The 23,941-nt window shown below is 35.4% G+C and overlaps 2 protein-coding genes across 4 annotated transcripts in view; one reads left to right on the top strand and one right to left on the bottom strand.

Annotated features, from left to right (window-relative positions):
- Positions 1-23,941, top strand: part of ZNF804B (zinc finger protein 804B) — a 622,860-nt gene that overhangs the window by 22,319 nt on the left and 576,600 nt on the right. Inside the window, exon 5 of one of the 3 annotated variants that reach the window (XR_010120081.1) lies at positions 13,667-13,804. The exons of the other annotated variants lie outside the window; for them this stretch is intronic. The gene's annotated coding sequence lies outside the window, so the exon portion shown is untranslated. Of the gene's footprint in view, positions 1-13,666; positions 13,805-23,941 lie in introns of those variants that run through there. 3 annotated transcript variants of the gene reach the window in all.
- On the bottom strand, positions 12,149-13,775 carry TEX47 (testis expressed 47). Its single transcript, XM_055272790.1, has 2 exons — positions 13,677-13,775; positions 12,149-13,088 (listed from the first exon to the last, which is right to left on the bottom strand). Exon 2 carries the CDS (start codon positions 12,982-12,984, stop codon positions 12,223-12,225), a length of 762 nt encoding a protein of 253 aa, XP_055128765.1. The 5' UTR covers positions 12,985-13,088; positions 13,677-13,775; the 3' UTR covers positions 12,149-12,222.

The raw sequence follows: 23,941 nt of genomic DNA, 5'->3' as shown, positions 1-23,941 counted from the left end.
CTTACTTTAGTTTCATAATTTGCTGCCTTACAAAAGGGCTTTCTACACCAATTTGTAAGTAGTGACTATTCCAGCTTTTGTGTGTGTGTGCGCGCGCGTGTGTGTGTGTGTGTTTGTTGTGTAATAGGGCAAGAGAGGAGAGAAAAAGAGATTGGGTTGGGGAGGAGAGGGTGACAGGGTCACACATCTGTATCTCACTCAGGGAACTATGGAAAGATACACTCTGAGAAAAGTCCATGGGCAGCTCTATCAGAAGGAGATCAGAGGAGGGACAGGGAGGACATAATTAATATAAATAATCTACATTATTTATGCAAAACCTTTCTTGTACAGCACTGTTAAACACTGATAGTTAACCCCCTGGTTCTTCCACTTAATTAGGAGCCATTTTATGAATCTTAATTGGTTTCTTTAGTTCAATATAGTTACATATATATATACATATGTGTACATACATGCACATGTACTTATATACAGTAATATCTCCACCTCTATATAATTATATTTCAAATATGCAAATGTATGTAATTTTATTTACACAGGCATTTTATTTCCATTAATCAACTAGGAGTCTTCTTCATCGAAGAGATATTTTGATGCTTCTTCTAGAAACACATAGTGGGAAAACATTGTCTTATTGTCATTTGTAAAGTAATTACTTATGTTTATGCAACCATCACTTGGTTAATATTAGCAGGAAGAACAAGGTAGTGTGAAAAATAAGAAACTGTGCTTCTGTGAGTAGAACTTGCCTAGCTGTGGTTTTCCAGCTCCTCTGATATGGTACAGTACTCTGTGTAAATATCTTTAGCAGCAATCATGGGTGAGTGGTCTTCCTAAGAACCATCGCACAAATAAGCATTTGTGTACAAGAGGACTCTTGGGGGAAAAATCGTACTTATTTCAACTTAATGTTATGTGAGATCCCTAAACATTTCTTCAGTTACAGAATCACTGGCACTTTCACAAAAAGGCCAAACGTGCAAATGTCAAACTGATAATTACCTTCCCTTTATGTGGTAAAAGGAATATAGAGACTGTGGAAATCATCTCATTAAAAGATAATATTGAGTACCTTCATAAAAATCATCTTGGTTAAAAATAATTCAGAACTTTGTCTCTTACAGTCTATCACTCAGCTCCCTCACCCCAATAAGTCAACTCAATAGGCACGTGGCTAAAGTGCCAGACTTATAAATACTTCAAGTTTTTGCATGTTGTTTGTGCTTTGTGAGACTGTAGAAAGTAACAGTAATATGTGGATTTTGGGAAAAAATCTATACCCAAAATAAGGCAGTAGAAGTGTAGTCCTGATTTCAAGGGGAGAATGAGAAAGATGGGGACTACATCTAGCTTCCACATTCCTATTGACTAGTGCTGTGACTTTGGGCGCATCTCTACATGCTTCGTTTTCCTCACTGAGGCACCGGGCTGGAATAGACAGTATTAGAAGTTCTCTTAGTGTGATGTCTTCATACATAATATCTTAGAGGTATGACAGTCATATTTCTTAAAAAATAGTACATTTTGAAAAGAGATGCTGATCATTGTCGAAGGTGAGCGATGGGTAAATAGGTTTGTTATGCTACTGTCTTCACTTTTGTGAGTAAAAATGTTCAGAGAAACAGGGAAAGAGAAACATAGCTGCAGAGAATCATTACAATAATATGGGAATGGTAAAAGAGTAGATTGAACTTCCTTGCCTCTTCCATCCTAAAAAACATGATGTGTTAGTTTATTCTAAGAAGTTACTGCAACATAAAACGTGATATAAACAGTAGAACGTAGTAGGAAATGGGAACAGAGAAGTTGGAAAAATTTCCAAGGCCGCTTGGGTCATTTTGGTTGAAATGCTTTATCATTTTGTTATGAATGTCATATAAGACGTATTCATAGTCAAGTTTAATGAATATACATTTAATGAATATACATTACAAGTTTCATGAATATACATTAATGGATATACATTACAGAGATAAATGGTTCATGAATTCACCATCATTTTGGATCATGCATTATTGCTCTTTAAAGTCATTAGTTTGGAAAATTGAGATTTGATTATAATTTGTAATTTGCTAGCATGCCCTAAGTGGGCAAAAAAAGAAGTGACCTGGATAAGGGCCAAATTTCAGAGCAAAATTTATAAATACAACGTGGTTGATCCATAAAGTATATAGAACACAGGAGACAATCGGCAATTAATTGTAAAAGTTCGACCATGGAAATAGCATTGTATTAACCCAAGGCTTGAGCTATAACATTAGAGCTCACACATATTCTAAACTCACTTTCTGCACAGCTAGGTTTCTTCTAGAGATTAGTGCAATTATTTATCTAAACAAATGTTTATTAAGAAGACAACATGCTGTTCCTGAGCTGTGCACATAGTCACTCTGGGACCTTTAAAGTCCAAGATTATTATTATACACTGCCATTCAAAACTGGATAGAGCCCTTTTACCCTGGGGCCACAGTTGGACATTGAATCTCACATGAAAGGACAGAACCAACCTCACTGGAAACCAGAATAAAGAGGTGATCTTCCTTTTACTAAAAACTTTAGAATCCTAAAAGTGACCTTTATGTTTTTAAATATACTCTGCACATTCATTGCCAATGGCCAAGCTTTTGGAAATACTGTCTATACTTGTTTCCTCACCAGACTCTCGCTCCTCAACCTACCAAATCCTGCTTCTGCCTCTACTACTTTGCATAGGTCACCCTCTCCAAGTCACCAGTGACCTTCTTGTTATTAAACTTACTTTTACATTTCTTTCTTACTTGACTTTGAGGCAGAAATTGATGTTGTTGAGTATTCTCTTTAGGGAATGTTCTTTTCTTTCTCTGCTTTTCTTTTTCTGCTTCTCGGCAATTTAAATTATGTTATCTTAGATTTCTTTGTAGATGGCTCTTTTTTTTTCCCATAGGCATTTCTCAAGGTTTAGAATGAAGTTTTCTTCTCTGCTTATTCTATATATTTGTGTGGGTGATAGCACCATTCCTGAAGTCTCAGTCATTATCCAGAAATTGATTTACAAGTCTTCATGTTCTTGTCAGAGCTACCTATGAGCTTTGAGGAAATACATCAAACTCTGTATTGGATAGTATAACGTTGGTGATTCTCAGACACCTCAAATTTGGCATGTTCAAAATGACAAACCTCATCTCACTCACTGTGAAACCCAAACTGTTGCTCCTCCAATATTCTTGATCTTAGGGAATGGCATCTTCACCTGCGTAGTACTTCATCCTAGACTCTTTCCTCTTCCTAACATTCTATTTTCAGACAAATACCAAGATATTGGACACATCTCTTGATTCTTTCCACCTCTTTCTGTTCATTAAAGGACACTATAGGAGTCTGTTTTTGTACAGACTTCTATTATCTCTTTCCTAGATTGTTGTAATGGCCTCTTCCCTTAAGGTGTATCTATACAGTCTCGTTACCTAGTTCTCATCCTATCTGTTTCCCACAATTCAGAGTGGTCCTTCTATAATGCATAACTGACCATAGTATTTCTCTTGTAAAAATAAAACTGCTTTCCATTTCTATTAAGATAAGGTCATGGTACTTCTTTATTCCACTTTAAATGTTTGCATAATCTGGCCCCATACCTTGCTATCCAGCCTCATCTCTTATGACTCCCCTTTGTACTTGAGGCCCTGCCTTGTAGAAATTCTTTCAGTTCTCCCAACACAGTATGCATCTTCTTGCCTTCAGATTTTAGAATATCCCTCTGCTAGAATACATACATATATAGATAAGTACATAAAATCTCCTCTGCCAGGAACATTCTCCTCCTACTCCTTGACTTTTAATTGGCTTACTTCTATTTAACTTTCAGAAATCTCTGTGTCTTTGTTCTCTTAGAGGCATTCCCGATCCTCTAAATTAGGTGAAGTTAGGAAACCATTGTAACTTGTATATCCAGGATGACGACACTTATTATAATTGTTTAATTTCCTTTTATATGTCTGGGGTGAAGGGAGAAAGATCCTGCATACTCTCTAAGGTAGAAATTATGCTTATTTTGCTTATGATTGTACCCCTGCTGATACTTGGCAAAGTGCCTGACACCGTTTTTCAGTTCATCCTTGCTGAATAACTAAATGCAGAGAGAAAATAAAATGTAATATTTGTCATATACTCCCAGTACCATTTGAGAGAAATAGTGGGCAAGCTATTTCAATATAGTACCAAAGGACACCTTGGCACCTAAATTTTAATTGCAAATAGAGTAGATGCTATATCAGTGAATTTGGGGACAGCTATAGAGAGCCCATTATGTGCTTGTGTCTTCCGTAGTCCCTAGGATATGACTGTGCATATAATGGGCAATCAATAAATAATTCTTGGATTAATGTTTGAATGACTTTTATTTGACTAAAGAAAGAAATTAAGCTCAATAAGCACTGCTGATTTTTTTTTCTCTTTACTGAATGCAGATATAAGATTAAGGGGAGAGGTAGGAGATTTCAGGCTAAGAATAATCTTTGGGCTACTTCCTCCTTTAGCTTAATTTATTTTAATTTATCAAACTGCTTTTATTCTGTTTTTCTTTCCTAGGAGTTCCTCACTTATATCAGAAAATACTGTTAGTACCTAGCTATTTCAACAAAGAATAAGATTTAATATAATTTATATGACCTACACCTCATCTAAAGATATCAATACTGGAGATATCCAACCAGGAAGGAGCAATTTTTGCTTGATAATTCCAACAAAAATTGTTTGATTTCCATTTCAATAATGAAAATATTGATAATGGCCTGTTTATGAGATTGCATAATACTTTTGATAAAAGTGAAATTAATCTTATGGAATAATTTTTACAGATATTTTAAATGATTCCTTTTTGTGATAAGGCACTAAATATACAAATGAAAAAAAGGCCATGACAATTGTTTACAAGTTGCTGGCAGGAAGATGAGTATGCACACAAACATGGCAGCAGAATTTCTAGAATGTGGTTGAGTACCATGTACAGTGAGGACAGAAAAAAGTTCCTTGAGTTTGCCAGTCTTCACAGAGGACATAATTTGATTGATATCAGAATTTTGCTAAGAGAAGTGAGGAAGGGTGATAGAAGCCAAGAGCATGGAAAAATTAGGGAACTGTTACAGAACAAAGTGTGAGAAAAGAGAATGAGAAAGGAGAAAGAGACAAGAGAAAACCATAATGTGAGTCTGGGTAGCAAAGTAAGCATGGATCAGAGAATCAAGGCTTTGCAGATTATTTATTACAGAATTTTGCTTTTTATCCTGAAGGTGAAATGGAATCCATTGAATAATTTTGATCAGGGGAATAATATTTATTGAGTGCTGACTATACCCAAATTACTGTGAATTTACCTGTTAACCAAATAGTGAACTCTGTGAGAAAGTGTTTATGCACACTTCTTTAAAGACGTTCCTTCCCATTGAGTTTAAAGGCCTTATTACTAGGAGTTTACATATATATGTGAAAGATGAATCTGAGAATATTACTTAAAAGATGAGGTTTGCACAGTTTTATTGCAGTGAATTTAACTGTTTCAAACTGTGAATTCTGTAATGAAGTGTTTAAACATTCTTCTTCAAAGATGTCACCATATGATGGGATCTTTACACCATTGTTTTATGAGTTAACACCAATAACTAATCGTAAAATACAGATCCTGTTGTCACTCTCATTGTGCAGATGAGGAAACTGAGGTACAGAAAGGTAAAGAAACAAATTACACTTCTAAAAAGTTGTAGAACCCGGTTTCAGTTCAGCAATTTGACACCAGAGTGGCTCTCTTGATTAAACCTTATGCTATACTGTCTTTATGTTTGATAGAAACATGACATAACTGAGTACAGAGAGTAGGAAGAAGAAACTGGAGTGAGGAAAATGCCTAAGCAGGGTGCAGAAACAAGATCAGACAATGGGAACACTGTGGAAAACAGATGAGGATTGGATTGATTGGCTGTCAATCATAAAAAGAAAGAAAGGAATCTAGGATAATTTTTTAATTTCTGACTTAGCAGCTGTTTGGAGAGTGGTCCATTTTATAGCAACAAGGAGGGTATGGGGAGGGGTAGGTTGAAGGAATAGCGGCGGCAGGGAATGATGCATTCATCTAGTGCATGTGGAGGTGCAGATGCCTGTAGGGTTCCAGTGGGACTCCTTGAGAAGGCCCTGCATGAGGACTGGAGGCCAGGTGGAATTTGGTGTAGTAGTGAAGAAAACATGTGGAATTAAATCCAGAACCCCTAATCATGGCAACAAGGCCCTACATAGTGTAACCCTGGCCACTCTTACCAATCTCACTCCCTTCTTGCTTCCAGTACTCTGGTCTCTCTGGTATTCCTTCTGTCCTTCAACACACCAAGCTTGCTCCACCCCCAGAGCCTTTGCACTTGTTGTTCTGTCATATAGAATGTTCTGACCATTACCACCCCACCTCTTTTCATTCAGATCTCAGTTTGAGAAGGCTTCACTGACCACCAAATGTAAACCAGACCCATTAGTTACTGTCAGCATTATGACTTTTTTCACAGCACATGAAACCATCTGAAATCATTTTCTCTATTTGTTTGTTTTTTTGTTTCCTCTTTCAGAGTATATGCTCACTGGAAACACTGGCCTTGTCTTTTTTACCATTGTATCTTCAGGGTGTAGACGGGAATGCAAACAACATAGCTGTATAATACGTATTTGTTAAATAAATTAATGAAGATATAAATATGTATTTGAAGTCATTATCTCTTAGATGGGAGTTGAGGTCATGGCATTAATTAGAATGAATTAGAGAAGCATGCAACTAGAGTGATCAGGGAAAGAGAAGAATGCCTTGACAACACTATTATTCTCTTCATATCCTCTTTAAGGATAATGGTAATCTTTTCAACTGAAATTACAGGTGAACTAATTCTATAAATATTCACATTCAGTTAAAAATGGTTTCTTTTTCATTTGAAATTTATATCTACTTTTGCTTAAATAAAATATATTTGGTCTAAATTATATGGAAAATCTCTTTTACATTTTGGCCTATATAGAAACATACTAGCAAAAGTATTTTAATAAATCCAAAGTCCAACCATTGTTAGAAATTAACAACTAAACAAATAACCAAAATAAAATGTATCGAACTTGGTCTTTCAAAAATATAAGGAAACACAGAAATGGTAATAACAACTAGTTTTTTTTTATATAGCAACTCAACATAAGGTCAGCTAATATAAAATTTTTCTCAGATATTATAAACTGCCTATACCAATATGAAGTTCTAAACTAATGAGAAAAAGTGACAGGCATAATTTGCTTAAAGTTATGAGTATAAATTAGAGTGAGTATAAATTAGACAGGCATAATTTGCTTAAAGTTACTTACTTGTAGAGGAATAAAGGTCTGCATAATTAATGTGGTGAAGTTAACGATTACAAGACCCTAAATGGGAGAATACTGTTATCTTGCTTTTATTGTTACTGTTGTTACACTGTTATACCAGTATACTGTTATATTTCCTTTTACCATTGGCGAGACACCTTAACGTCTTTAGGTCTCAGAATCTTTATCTGTGGAATAAGAGGAGTCAAACAGATATTTGAAAGGTACTTTTTGGGTTCTCTCTGTATGCTCTTAAAATCTATGCACTGTATTTACTACGTACATCCTGTCCACAGGTAATCAGGAAATTTAAGTAACTGACCACAAGGGGGAGAACTTTAATTCTGCATTAAATTATTTAATACAATATGAAATGATTTGAAAGTACTTGGCTATGTGAGATTGGTGATAGGCTGCTTCATTTACACTTCCTTGTGGAAGTTGGGGCATTCTACTGCTAGCAATAGGTTTAACTTAATTGAAATGTGGTTTTGTGTTTGTAGAGTTATGATACAGTCACTGGATGTCAAATTCTATTTGTATTAAGCAATAATGCTCCATGAAGGGATCCAGATGCCTTTTTTTATTAAATTTATGATAGTAGAATGTTAGAATTCACCGTGGAAGAGTTTTTCCTTTCCCAAGTAGTGTTATTTAAGTTATTCTGCAAGAAATCTATTACCTTCTTGAATGTCAACACTGAAACAAGCATAGGATTATCAACAGGGCAGTCTGTACTCAAGTATCCACATAAAAAGAAAAGAATTAGAACGGTGCTGGTCACATCATTTGAATGTTATATGATCATTGGCTTTATATATATGTTCATTGTTATATGAATATTAAATATTACATGTTCACACTTAAATATTCATTTTTCTGTGGGTTATGTACTCTTATTTAATTTAAAATTTTATTTTAAGGCAACTATAGCTTTCTTTATTTTTAAAATATTTTATTTTAAGTTCTGGATACATGTGCAGGATGTGCAGATTTGTTACATAGGTAAATGTATGCCATGGTGGTTTGCTGCACCTCTCTTCCCATCCCTTAGGTATCAAGCCCCACGTGCATTAGCTATTGACCCTGATGCTCTCCCTCCTCTTGCACCCCTGACAGGCCCCAGTGGGTGTTGCTTCCCTCCCTGTGTCTATGTGTTCTCAATGTTCAGCTCCCATTTATAAGTGAGAACATGAGATATTTGGTTTTCTGTTCCTGCATTAGTTTGCTAAGGATAATGCCCTCCCTGCTCCATCCATGTCCCTGCAAAGGACATGATCTTGCTCCTTTCTATGTATAGTATATATTCATAGTATTCCATATCACATATCACATATACATATATCACATTTTCTTTATCCAGTCTATCATTGATGGGCATTTGAGTTGATTCCATGTGTTTGCTATTGTGAATAGGGCTGCAATGAACATACGCATGCATGTATCTTCATTCTATTATAACTTTCATTGAGTTAAGAATTACCTTATCAGTCATACTAAGGCTTAAAAGTTCACATTTTTGGATTTCATTAAGCTAAATTTGTAAGGTATAAATGTAAGATTCCTGCATTTTATCAAATATACCCAAACATACACAGCTAAATGAGTCCAATTTAAAGACATTATATTAGTGACCTATATAAGTATCTCAATAACTCATTTGTTACTGAAAACAATTTGTACTTCCCCTTAGAAGCATTGTAATGCTCTTTTTAATATGTTCAGTGACAGCAGATCTGTCTTTGAGAGTGAGTATAAATTAAAAAAAATTTCTATCAATGGAGATAAAATCTTAAAGTTACTAATTAAGTTAGAGTATAACAATAATTTGGAGATCAAATATTAGATATAATTAAAATATTTAAGCTCCCTTTGATTTATAAACCTCCTTTATTCAACTGCCATAGGGTCACAAAATGTTTTCAGCAATGGTGTTTCTGCCTGGACAAATATAAATCTTCCTGAAGTGACTCCTATAAGGGGTAAATTTATTTGAATACATTCATTCTGATGTGTTCACAAAAATGAACAAATAACTAAGTAACTGAAATTATTTCGAGTCACACTGTGTTTATTTTCCAGTTATTTTCATAGTGAGCCTTCATGAATTCTTTAAAATTATGAAATACTAAGTAAATCAGCAATTTCATCGTTGAGAGATATTCTATAACTTCTTCCAAAAATGATTAAGATTGTTAATAATTCTCTTTTTGGCTTAGTGAATTAGGTTTCTATTGGTATTCTCACACCAAAAAGTATTATAGACCCATAAAAAATCTATGCCAGGCAGTGTGTTGAATATACCTCTTATTGCTACTTGTACATCCAGTGACTAGCACAGTGATTGGCCTACTAGTACATTTTTACCAGTAGCTATCCAATAAATTTTGGTACATAAATTAATGACTAATAAGTGATACAAAGAGCTTATATACATATATATTGTTTTTCCCATTACATGTGTATTATTTTTCCACAGTGCTGCATAATCATTCACCCAAACCTTAGTGGTTAAATAAACAATAATCACTAATGTTCACAGAACTCCAGTTTGGGCAGGACTTAGTGGAAACAGCTCATTTCTTCTCCACACAATGTCAGCTGAGCTGGCTTCCCAGGTTTACCGGAAGCCTGGGGTCTGGGGTCACCTGAAGTCTCACTCACTCACTCACATGTCTAGTGGATGATAGGGGCTGTTGGCTGCGACCTTAGCTGGGGATGTTGTCTGAAATTGCTGGATTGCTCACAGCATAGTGTTTGAATTCCAGGAGCTAGCATTCAAGTGAGCAAGGCAAAGTGCACATTTTTATGACCTAGCCTTCGAGATCACACGGAATTACTTCTTTTGTATTTTATCGGTTGAGGCAGTCACAGAAGAGGTCTGCCTGCATTCAAGGGGAGAGAGTTAGAAGCCACTACACAATGGGAAGAATATCAAGCTCGTGTTGTAAGAAAGGCATGTGGGATTGGATATATTGCAGTAACCATTTCTGGAAAATACAATATGCCATACTTTCTTATTTATAAATATATAATTTTTATCCAAAACTCAAACTTCTATTCACTAGATAACTTTAGAAAATAATATTCCCAAACAAAATTCAACCTGCTAAAGAAATTCTATCTGATCCAATAAACATTTATTATCCATTATTCTCTTACATATGCTGGTCTTCACTCCCAAACCACTTTCACATTCATTCTAATCTTGGACCAAGGATTGTATCTTTGTCGAATGTTTTCTCTATTCCTTTTTTGCTGGGAAAATATTTACTTACGTTTCCAGTCAGTTTATCACTAATCATTTACTATTGATGTGCTCCTGTGTCTTTTTCACAGTTCAAAGAATAGACAGTATAATGCTGTTTAATATTAGGTGTTTCTTTCTAAATTGATATAAATTTTGAAAGTTATATACTTTCTTAGGTAGAAGAATTCTCATTTTATCTAAAACTTTTTTTTCTGTTACTAACTTGAAAGAAACTTCAGTTAAAAGTGAAAAATACCATTATAATTAATGAAGTATTACAAAATTTGGGAAATAGAATGGTCTTTCCTAAAATTTGATTCTATTATGTAACAATGATGCATATAATTTTTGTTTATTATATATATTTTGTTTGTTACATAAAATTTGGTCAGTATTTTCATATACAGAACAAAATTTTCTTCAAATGAAAAATTTGAGGTGCACACTGAGATTGGTTTGTCCTCAAAGAAGCTAAAAATGAAACAAATAATAAAAAATAAAACTATAATGATAAGTATTTTCTCCATTAACTCCAAAGTCAGTTTCATAAGATATTAAGGTGATTTGAGACAAATATCATTGCAGTATTCAAAATATTGATGTCAATTAATTGTTTAAACAAGCTAAAAACTTTTAAACAATGCAAAAAATATTCATGTGGATAAAAGAAGGGATCAACTTGAAATTGGTCACATAGAAATTATATATAATTAGTTGCTTTCTAGAAAGTGAATTGAGAAAATAACCAGATTGTTTATTTTACATAAAATCACTTAGAAGTAAGTTTTAATAGTGGGCAGATAATGTTTTCTGTGTACTCTGCCATATCCCTCAGTGCCTGGCAAATGTTTGTAACATAGAGGGATGTTCAATAAATGATGTTGCATGGAGTAGCACAATGCCATCTGATAATGTATTTTCGTGTCATTCCAAATAGCTATTGTTTTCTGTAGCTTTATAATGGTCTCAATATTCTTGATTATATAGGCCAGAATATGTGGGCTTTGGAAATATTTTCAACAATTAGATTTTGTTTTCTGAATGCAGGAATTATACAGTGATTATTCCTTTACTTGTGCTCTCAAAGCCCTTCCTATATACTGCTACTATAATGATATATTATATTACATTATATATCATATCATAACTACTTCTACGTGTACTTGCCTCTAACCTTAGGTTGCAAGCAACTCTAGGGTGGGATTTTTCTTCTCGATTTTGTACCCTCAGAACACTGTACTTCTGCTATGTAGTAGTGACTGTTCATTAACTCTTGAGGGATTGGATGATAATCTGAATTCTGTTTGTCTTTTTTCAGCCACACTCTTTTTTTGAAAAGTGTCAATTCATGAAAATGGTGTTAATATTTGAGAACTTATTATAAACTTATTAAACCCATCTACCTAGTAAAATAATGTATTGAACTTCATACCACAACAAATAGATACATTTTAAAATTTAGCTCAACATACTCTGTAAAGATTAATATATTACCTCTGTGTATATTGCAATGTTCTGTTTCTTTTAAAAGAGACAAGTAACTTTAAAAATGTTTTCTTTTTTATTTAAGTAGCACAAACTCCTTAAGAGACATGGGCACATTATCCCTCTGAATCCTAGAAACATGAAGGAGCAGGCCATACCACCTCAGAATCCAGAGTGATGTGTATGGGTCTATCATACATGTTTATAAATGTTGCTGGGTCCATGAATTCTTCGGATTTGCACAAGTACTTTATGATTTGTTCTGGGAGGAGTAGGTCAGGTGCAACTTGGTGTAAGTTATCGCCTGGTCCTTTAGTGCCTACTTTCATAGTCTTGCAAATGTAGAGTGACAGTTTATGAGTTTGTGTGAGAAAATCTGTGATGACCTCTTTTAGGGACTGTGACTGTGTCACATCATCGAGATACATAACTGGAACTTTTATCACTGAAACATGCCATTGCATAAAAAGCCTCATTGGAATGTTATGAGAAATGACTATAATTTTCATTTGTTGAATAAAAAATACTGTTTCATCTTTGTCACGGCCAATATAATCTAAGAGAACTTGGTAGAGAGTGTCGCTGGAGGACTCGAGGATATGCAGAATGGAAGTGGGATAGATGAGCAGCAATCCTGTCACTGCTTCTCCTAGGTGATGTTTCAAAACTGACTGAAACATTTGTTCATAGTAGTCAGCAACATCTTTTCTTTCTACATTTGCTTGTATCTTGGCCACTAGAAACATCCTATGAAGAAGGAATTTCTTTAGGTGTAGTCGTTGTTTCTCTTCTTGAAAGTGCAGGTAATTGCTACGTGGGACTTGGAGAAAAAGAAGAGGCTCCAGTGGCAAAGGCCTTTTGCTGCCCTTCTGGTTATGGACCGAAAAGGACATGAGGAGTCTTATTTATTTTTCCAGATGATTCCAGTTTTTAGCTTTTCATAATATTTATGCTGCCAGGGTACCTCTTTAGTGATGAAGTCGTGTTTTTAATTCTTCTGACAAAAAAAAAAGAGTAAATCACAGTTTGTCAAATGTTACTAAATAGTAAAATCCCAATCTTTTGCCAGTTTTATCAGGAAACAATGTATTTGAAATGAAAGATAATGTTAAAACAATACTCAAACTATAGAGTTTTTTTAAAGTTTACAATGAAAGAGCTAAATCATATCCTAGGAAAAAACTTTGTAAATGTCATGTAATGGTGATTACAGATTGTCCTTTATAAGCCAAATTTTTTTAAAAATGGTATTTTATGGTAATTCTTCCAGGTTCTTTTACAAATCTAACTGGTCTATAACTTTAAAAAAAAAATCCAAGGCTTTCTAAGTCCTAATTAGCTTATGTAACCTTTAGTCAGGACACTAATAGTTAATAATGTTCCTTGAATAATAACAGTAAACATTTCAAGGGAAAAGTTTTGGTTCTTTGTTTTTTCTCCTATCGACAAATCTCAGCAATGATTTTTCCCCCCTTTATTTTTTTCTTCTTGTTGTTGTTGTTGTAACGGCTACATGAAAGTATTCTGCTACTTTAACTTACTCTGCTTACAAATCTCCTCAATTTTTTTTTCCAGGTCAACTTACCATTTTTCTTTTTTTTCCTGTGCTTCTGTCACGTACCTGTCCTCAAGGCCCTACTTGTCCTCCATCAGGCTCCCAACTGCCAGTCCTCTGGTGTTCTCAGCTGTCCTGTGTTCTGCCTTCCCTCGGGCATACGTGAGTCAGAATGTCAGCACCATTAAAGGACCAGAGCGCCAAGTTTCTTAATACGGGTATCTCGACAAACACTTCAAAGTCACTGCAGAGGAAGTGTGAATGGCTTATTCCTGAATGGTTTATTTTTAGTCAGGTGCATTTGTAAGTCAGACAGATGGTGAGAATCTGGACATCTTTTTCCTTTCTTTTTTTCCTTTTGATAAATAAAAAGTTTGGTTGTAGAACTCCTCTGTTCTACTTAGACACTAACTAAAGACTTTAGGAACACATATCTGAATGTGTGTAATGGTGAATATATGATGAGAAAGTTCTATAGTAAGATTTGGCTTACTTAACTTAATGTGAATTTAAGAGATGTATACCTCTTAAAATTGTGTCTTAAGATATTCATCTCTTAAAATTGCATCCACATGAGTTCTAAACAGTAATTTTAAAACAAGTTTAGAAAACACGTTTATTCAATTTTTAACAATTAAACCTAAGAGTAATTTTTTCCCTGAGGTCTGTATTATCCAAACTAATGATCTTATTTTAGTGATAATACAATGATAAATTATCCAAGTAAATGAAGGCAGAGAGGTGACTTAATAATTCATTAATTGTGTAATACACAAAAATGGACTATTCTTCTTCATTATGATTCACTTTATCACTCCCTGAAGCAATACAATCTTTCCCAAGATGTAAACCATGGTGCCAAACCATGTCATTGCCCAGTCTAGTTATTATCTCACTCTCATTCTTCTTACAGCTTTGCTGGAAGAAAGTGTCCATGTTGACCAGAGCCTTCATTATGGCCTTCTCTGCTCTCCTGGTTTCTATGATACTGCACTTTCTTGGATTTCTTTCTAAATCTCTATATGTGGCCTTGCCTGGTAATACCTTCTCACACACAACTCTGGAAAATATTGAGGTTCTGTGCTCATCATGTGGATGGATCTCTCACTCTACTTCTTTGCCCATTAGCTCAGCACCATCTATATGTCTCTGTTGTGAGGGCAGGTAAGTGGTCCTTAAAGCCACTCTTGCCACTAGATTGCACGATTGAAATTGGAAATTGATCATGAGGCTTTCCTGCTGAGCTTACCTGTGGACTAAAAATATTTTTCAATCTGAGGCTCAAGGTAGACACAACTAATTAATTGGGGTTGAGAAAGAAGAAAAAACTGAGCTCCCATTCTAGATTATTTTTGCACAGAAAATTCTCAAATTATTATCTCCAGTCACTTATTCACAACTCTTCTCTCCTTGGATGTAACTCTGTCTTTTCAAATTTAAAATGAAAACATTTAAACAATTATTTTCCTTATTAAACATGTTTCCCTTTACAAATACCCCACTTGTGTCTAAATTAACACGTTTTTTCCTCTCAGTTCCCAGGCCAAAATCCTTGGTATTATTTGTTCATGTTTCGTCCAAGTTATATACTCCAACTCTATTCTTTTTACTAAGTCTTTTTACTCACTTTACTATGCCTTAAGGGTTCTTGATTTACACTACCTCTTTCATAGTCCTACTTCTTTATTTGGATTATAATAAGGGTATCTACCCACAGTATTTCTAGATTTCCCCACCCCACAAATTCAGCTAAGAGTGTGAAACCATAAGCCCTTTGATACATCTACTTTATAAAGTTAAAAAGATTCTCATTTTACAAAGTCCTCCCTGCTTACTTCCCCTCCATAGAATGCTGGGAGGCAAAGCCTCTGCCTTCACCACATCCAGAGTGACTTCTAGTATTTATTTCCAATTTCCAGTGATGGATTAAACCAGAGAGAACATGGGGACATGCAACGGTGTGATTCGTTACCTAACACAGCTACTGATCAAAGTGAGTAGGAGAATTTATGAGTTACTGCTACCCAGGAGCACCTTTTCAGTGCACAAACTCAAATTAGTCTTTTATACACAGGTGAGATTCTTCCTCTTCATGAAACTGTTCCTTACTGACAGCCCAATTTCTTCCCAAACATGGCCAAGAACTATCCCTCAAGACAAGGCTAACCCCAGGATGTACTGTTCCACCTCAACTTTCTGTTGACTTCATTTACATATTTTTATTATAATTATGTTCTCAAAATACAAAGAATTGCCACAGCAAATGAGAGTGATGTACTATCAAGTTTTGAACAAGATTATTAACTCACCTGGTCAGATTCCCACTATCTTCTTGGATTCCCTGAATCTCAGAATAAATAACAAAAACTATTTCATAGTTCTGCTTGTTTTATCTTCTGGCTTTGCTCATTCTCCTCCAGGTCTAGTTATTGTGCACTGCTTTTTCCAAATCTCTTTTTTAAGATTTCTATTTCCATGGGTATCACAACCTTGATGGCTTCCCCCTTATTCTAAATCATAGCTCCCGACTCTGATCAATACTTCCAACACAATATCTCTCTGATAACCACTTGTGTCTTTCTACCTTTTACTCCTATCAAAAGAAGCTTAGTGGTCAACTTTTCTCACCATGTGTGCTTTTTGTTTTCCTTTTATTTCATATATCTAGATTCCTCCAATATAAACCTAATAGAAGAATGATATTTCATCATGATAAACATATAAACTCTATAGAAAATCAACTAAGCTCTCCTTTCTTCAAAAGAGTGATAATATCTTAACAAAGCCCGATTGTTGTTATCTCGAAAAATATATGAACTATCATTTCTGTAAGTCAAAAAAGGCAAGTAGAGACAATGTTGTATGGTTCAAACTAATACATTCAGAAGCAATAGTTTTTAATCTCCATGGATGGTTTGACATCTTTATTCCATTTTCCCAATGTAATTTTCCATTTTCAAATTATTTTTTTGCTGTTGGGTTGCTTCCTAAAAATTTTGGCTTCATTGTCACATGGCTATCTGAAAGGTTTAAAGGCAACTTATTTTCTTTTTTTAAATTATTTATTTATTTTTTATTTTTTATTCTTATACTTTAGGTTTTAGGGTACATGTGCACAATGTGCAGGTTTGTTACATATGTATCCATGTGCCATGTTGTTTTGCTGCACCCATTAACTCGTCATTTAGCATTAGGTATATCTCCTAATGCTGTCCCTCCCTCCTCCCCCCACCCCACAACAGTCCCCCCAGTGTGATGTTCCCCTTCCTGTGTCCATGAGTTCTCATTGTTCAATTCCCACCTATGAGTGAGAACATGCGGTGTTTGGTTTTTTGGCCTTGTGATAGTTTACTGAGAATGATGGTTTCCAGTTTCATCCATGTCCCTACAAAGGACATGAACTCATCATTTTTTATGGCTGCATAGTATTCCATGGTGTATATGTGCCCATTTTCTTAATCAAGTCTATCGTTGTTGGACATTTGGGTTGGTTCCAACTCTTTGCTATTGTGAACAGTGCCACAATAAACATACGTGTGCATGTGTCTTTATAGCAGCATGATTTATAGTCCTTTGGGTATATACCCAGTAATGGGATGGCTGGGTCAAATGGTATTTCTAGTTCGAGATCCCTGAGAAATCGCCACACTGACTTCCACAATGGTTGAACTAGTTTATACTCCCACCAACAGTGTAAAAGTGTTCCTATTTCTCCACATCCTCTCCAGCACCTGTTGTTTCCTGACTTTTTAATGATGGCCATTCTAACTGGTGTGAGATGGTATCTCATTGTGGTTTTGATTTGCATTTCTCTGATGGCCAGTGATGATGAGCATTTTTTCATGTGTCTTTTGGCTGCATAAATGTCTTCTTTTGAGAAGTGTCTGTTCATGTCCTTTGCCCACTTTTTGATGGGGTTGTTTGTTTTTTTCTTGTAAATTTGTTTGAGTTCATTGTAGATTCTGGATATTAGCCCTTTGTCAGATGAGTAGGTTGCAAAAATTTTCTCCCATTCTGTAGGTTGCCTGTTCACTCTGATGGTAGTTTCATTTGCTGTGCAGAAGCTCTTTAGTTTAATTAGATCCCATTTGTCAATTTTGGCTTTTGTTGCCATTGCTTTTGGTGTTTTAGACATGAAGTCCTTGCCCATGCCTATGTCCTGAATGGTATTGCCTAGGTTTTCATGTAGGACTTTAATGGTTTTAGGTCTAACATGTAAGTCTTTAATCCATCTTGAATTAATTTTTGTATAAGGTGTAAGGAAGGGATCCAGTTTCAGCTTTCTACATATGGCTAGCCAGTTTTCCCAGCACCATTTATTAAAAAGGGAATCCTTTCCCCATTTCTTGTTTTTGTCAGGTTTGTCAAAGATCAGATAGTTGTAGATATGTGGCAACATTTCTGAGGGCTCTGTTCTGTTCCGTTGATCTATGTCACTGTTGTGGTACCAGTACCATGCTGTTTTGGTTACTGTAGCCTTGTAGTATAGTTTGAAGTCAGGTAGCATGATGCCTCCAGCTTTGTTCTTTTGGCTTAGGATTGACTTGGCGATGCAGGCTCTTTTTTGGTTCCATATGAACTTTAAAGTAGTTTTTTCCAATTCTGTGAAGAAAGTCGTTGGTAGCTTGATGGGGATGGCATTGAATCTATAAATTACCTTGGGCAGTATGGCCATTTTCATTATATTGATTCTTCCAACCCATGAGCATGGAATGTTCTTCCATTTATTTGTATCCTCGTTTATTTCATTGAGCAGTGGTTTGTAGTTCTCCTTGAAGAGGTCCTTCACATCCCTTGTAAGTTGGATTCCTAGGTATTTTATTCTCTTTGAAGCAATTGTGAATGGGAGTTCACTCATGATTTGGCTCTCTGTTTGTCTGTGACTGGTGTACAAGAATGCTTGTGATTTTTGTACATTGATTTTGTATCCTGAGACTTTGCTGAAGTTGCTAATCAGCTTAAGGAGATTTTGGGTTGAGACGATGGGGTTTTCTAGATATACAATCATGTCATCTGCAAACAGGGACAATTTGACTTCCTCTTTTCCTAATTGAATACCCTTTATTTCCTTCTCCTGCCTGATTGCCCTGGCCAGAACTTCCAGCACTATGTTGAATAGGAGTGGTGAGAGAGGGCATCCCTGTCTTGTGCCAGTTTTCAAAGGGAATGTTTCCAGTTTATGCCCATTCAGTATGATATTGGCTGTGGGTCTGTCATAGATAGCTCTTATTATTTTGAGATACGTCCCATCAATACCTAATTTATTGAGAGTTTTTAGCATGAACAGTTGTTGAATTTTGTCAAAGGCCTTTTCTGCATCTATTGAGATAATCATGTGGTTTTTGTCTTTGGTTCTGTTTATATGCTGGATTACATTTATTGATTTGCGTATGTTGAACCAGCCTTGCATCCCAGGGATGAAGCCCACTTGATCATGGTGTATAAGCTTTTTGATGTGCTGCTGGATTCGGTTTGCCAGTATTTTTTTGAGGATTTTTGCATCAATGTTCATCAAGGATATTGGTCTGAAATTCTCCTTTTTGGTTATGTCTCTGCCAGGCTTTTGTATCAGGACGATGCTGGCTTCATAAAATGTGTTAGGGAGGATTCCCTCTTTTTCTATCGATTGGAATAGTTTCAGAAGGAATGGTACCAGTTCCTCCTTGTACCTCTGGTAGAATTCAGCTGTGAATCCATCAGGTCCTGGACTCTTTTTGGTTGGTAAGCTATTGATTATTGCCACAATTTCAGAACCTGTTATTGGTCTATTCAGAGATTCAACTTCTTCCTGGTTTAGTCTTGGGAGGGTGTATTTGTCAAGGAATTTATCCATTTCTTCTAGATTTTCTAGTTTATTTGCATAGAGGTGTTTGTAGTATTCTCTGACGGTAGATTGTATTTCTGTGGGATCGGTGGTGATATCCCCTTTTTCACTTTTTATTGCATCTATTTGATTCTTCTCTCTTTTCTTCTTTATTAGTCTTGCTAGTGGTCTATCAATTTTGTTGATCTTTTCAAAAAACCAGCTCCTGGATTCATTAATTTTTTGAAGGGTTTTTTGTGTTTCTATTTCCTTCAGTTCTGCTCTGATTTTAGTTATTTCTAGCTTTCTGCTAGCTTTTGAATGTGTTTGCTCTTGCTTTTCTAGTTCTTTTAATTGTGATGTTAGGGTGTCAATTTTGGATCTTTCCTGCTTTCTCTTGTGGGCATTTAGTGCTATAAATTTCCCTCTACACACTGCTTTGAATGTGTCCCAGAGATTCTTGTATGTTGTGTCTTTGTTCTCCTTGGTTTCAAAGAATATTTTTATTTCTGCCTTCATTTTGGTATGTACCCAATAGTCATTCAGGAGCAGGTTGTTCAGTTTCCAAAGGGCAACTTATTTTCTTATCATTCATCAATCACACTCTGAAATGTCAAGAGTAAGTTCTGACTAGATAGAAATAGAAGCAACATGCAATTCAGCCAGTTTTTGATTCATTGTCATGTGTAATTAGACTTGTACACTCTCTGCTCAATGGACATTCAGCTTTAAGTGCCCAGGTGCCACAATCCTTATGTGCCATCTATTAAGGGCAAGTTATTTACCCTCAGATGGTGACTCAAGAGAACTCTTCTATCTGTCTGTCTATGTATCTGGATAAAGAAGCATTTGTGTTGTTCTACCCAGAGTGATCTGTTCAGAATAGCTATCCAAGTTCAAGTTCAAACAACCGATAAGTCACAAAACCTTAATAGAAGCTTAGGATGCCAAGTCTTCTTTCAATTATTCTACTTATCTACCTTTTTAATTCAAGTTATCTCACGTTAATACATAGCATATACTTGTAACTCGTGTCAAACAGTATACCTTACTGTTACTGATATACTTTATGCCCTGATTTCCTTTTTCAGAACCAAATGCTTCTGAATAAACAAACTTATCATGTCCTTTTTGTTTTTGTAAGCCAGACAGAAAGGATTAAAACAATTAAATACCATTTATTATTTACTATGTGCCATGCACTAGATACTTTTATATACAGTAACTAAGCTACTTTTAACAGTAACCCTATATGATAGACAGAATCTTTTCTACAATTTGTAGAGAAGGAAACTAAAATGTAGAGTAGTTAAGTATTTTGCACACAATTAAAATCTTCTCTCAGCAGCCTCTGTATTCTGTCTACCTGGGTAAAAAGGAGGTAAATTATCTCCTATTTCTATCAATGACCATAGTGTCATTCTTCCCCCGTCTATGAGATAATTCCTCTTGAAGTGAAGGATAGCTTGTGGTTTGGATAGAGTAAATTTAAAGAAAAACTTCTACATTATAGCTAGGTTTCAGCAACATTTATCTACTGTTATTATCTACTCATTTGTTTCAGATTTATTGACGCCTTTGGTGTGCCAGGTGGTATCATTAGGCACTATAAGAAATGTAAGTCTGAAAAATACCTACTCCCTAATTTCAGGAGCTTAGAGTCAGGTACAGGTGACGAAATGTACATGAATCTGAGATGTTCTTGAGACAGAGCAGGGAAAAACAATAAGTACCATGCAAATGATGTTTAGTGCTTTAGAAACACCAATTTAGAAAGGGTAACTTTGGAGTTTTCTTAGGAACCTTAGTGAAAGAGTTCTCATTTGAGCATGGCCTTCAGAGAAACAGGATTGAAGGACAGCTTCATGAATTGGTCTCACATTCATTCCTTTAAAATGTGAGGTTGTGCACTTACTAAACTTGATTTCCATCTGGAATACCAGACTTTAAACTCTCACCTGTGCTCAGGTCCTAGCGAAACAAAACACTCTAAATCATTTCCTTTCACTTTATGTCTTATATCAAAATGATCAGCCAAAGAGAACTAATCATCTAAATAAATGGCTTACAACTTGGGTACAGCCTTTCAGTAAGAGCACATATAATAAGCTATTGAGTAGACAAAAAAACATATTTGATTTAGCATAGCAAATCTGAGTGAGATTAGTTATCAAATCACTAGGTATTTGAATATTTATTGAAAAAGATACTCCCCCTCCAAGAAAAGAAAAAAAACAAAACAAACTAGATTACTTTCTCTTGCACTGACTCTCTTCACCAATAGTATTACGGAACAGTGTTTGATAATTACTTATCAAGGAGAGCACAGGCTAGGAACATTTAGTTATTTGATTACAACATTTCACATAGTTTTCATCTATCTACTATTTGTAGAAAAATGTGCCAGGCTCTATGGAAATATTCTTGTGAATCAGATATTCTATCTGCATATGAAAAATTTAATTCTGTTAGTGGATCTTAAGATCCCCATGACTATGTTTAGTACAGGGCTGGATGGGCGTCTACAAGAGTGCAAAGATATAAACAATGAACAATGAAAGCACAAAATTTGGAAACATTTAAATCTGGCTGGAAGAATGAGCATTTAAGCTGGGAATTAAAAAATAGATATGATTTGTGTGTGTGTGTGTGTGTGTGTGTGTGTGCTTAAAGCATAAACAGCAGAGAGCATATATTAAAGATAGGAAGTGTGGCACATCATTAAGAAAATGGAAACAATCTGTTCTGGCTAAAGCACTAGTCCTCAAACCACAGAATCTGCAAATTTGTTAAACTGAAGATTCCTGGTCTCTAGGCCAAAAATGTCTGTTAGTAGGCTTAAAGTGAGACCCAAGAATTTGCATTTTTGACAAGTAATCTCCCAGTCTCTCTACATACCTCACTTTAAGAAAGAAGAGGCTAACTCACAGTGATTCAAACCCTGACTGTCTATTAGAATAATCTAGTGGAGAATTTTTATTTACTTTATTTTATTTTATTTTATTTCCATAGGTTTTTGGGGAACAGGTGGTATTTGGTTACATGAGTAAGCTCTTTAGTGGTGATTTGCAAGATTTTGGTGCACGCACCCAGCACCCAAAAAGCCAGTTCCCAGTCTTACTTAATTAGTCTGGAATGGAACCCTGGTGTGTAGTTTGTTAAAACCTCTCCAGGTGATTCTAAATGTAGCCAGGAGCAGAACTGCTACAGGGTGAGTGGTGGGGAGGGGAAGGAAAAAAAAAAAAAAAAAGTAACTTGGAACCAGCTTGTGGAGGACTTCTATGCCACGCTCCGAAGTTTGAATTTTACTCTGTGGATAATAGAGAATCATGAGAATTTCCTGAGTGCCTGTAATTATAACTGTGTTTAGGAAGTTGCCCTGAAGTGCAGAGGAATTGGAGATGAGAAATACTAGAGGCACCCAGAGCCCTTTTAAGAACTCTGCAGTTGGCAAGTGATCCCTCTTATCTTCTGCCAGCTTAACCGTAAATTGTTTCAACTTTGCTGAAAACCAATTTGCAAATGGAAATCATAAGCTTAAAAATCTACTCTTTGACTAAGTAATGCCTCTTCTAGATCCCATGGTAAGTAAAATTATGAGTTTCAAGTTGAGGCTAAGTGAAGAAAAAATTTTAAAAAAGAAATAAAATTACTGACAAACATTTGAAATATAAAGATAGTTTTTATAGAAAAAAGAACTTTGAAAATAATGAATATATGTATTAATGAACAACTACTATGATGCCCTTGAAATTAATTTTGAAGAATATTTAAAGGGAAGAAAAAATAGTTATTCACTGAAACGAATAGCATAATATAAAAAATTATAGATATTTAAAAATAAAATTTGGATCTGATATGGTTTGGCTGTGTGGCCCCACCCAAATCTCATTTCGAATTGTAATCTCCATGTGTTGAGGGAGGGATTTGGTGGGAGGTGATTGGATCGTGGGGCAGTTTCCCTCGTGCTGCTCTCTTGATAGCGAGGGAGTTTTCAGGAAACCTGAAGGCTTTAAAAATGGCGGTATCTCCTGTGCTCTCTCCCTCCCGCCTCAAGTGAAGAAGCTGCTTGTTCCCTTTCACTTTCTGCCGTGACTGTAAGTTTCCTGAGACCTCCTCAATCATGCAGAACTGTGAGTTAATTAAACCTCTTTTGTTTATAAATCGCCCAGTCTCAGGTAGTATCTTTATAACAGTGCAAAAGTGAACTAATATCTTTGTTCAGGCACAACTTTTTTTCTGTTTTGTTTTTAAATCAGTAAAAGAAACTGGGTCCTTAGAAGCTACCGTGGTCTAAGCAGCAGCAAGTTTATGCATTCATTTTTGTTTTTGTTAAAATATGTTAAAATTGTCACACTGCTGGCACACCTCATTTGCGTGAAATTCTGTACCACACTTAACTAATTGTAGTAAAGTTGCCCCCTATCTCAGGGAAAAGAAAAAAAACTACTCTGGAATGTAATTTTCTCTGAGATCTAACCAAACTTTGTTA

This window comes from Symphalangus syndactylus, chromosome 3 (genome assembly GCF_028878055.3).
Source record: "Symphalangus syndactylus isolate Jambi chromosome 3, NHGRI_mSymSyn1-v2.1_pri, whole genome shotgun sequence".
In the NCBI taxonomy this organism is placed as follows: Eukaryota; Metazoa; Chordata; class Mammalia; order Primates; family Hylobatidae; genus Symphalangus; species Symphalangus syndactylus.
The sequence above is the reverse complement of the archived record's forward strand: the minus strand, read 5'-3'. Positions and strand labels throughout refer to the sequence as shown.

Coding starts and splice junctions, on each gene's coding strand:
- TEX47 (XM_055272790.1), bottom strand. CDS start 12,984: ATGTCCTTTTCGGTCCATAACCAGAAGGGCAGCAAAAGGCCTTTGCCA.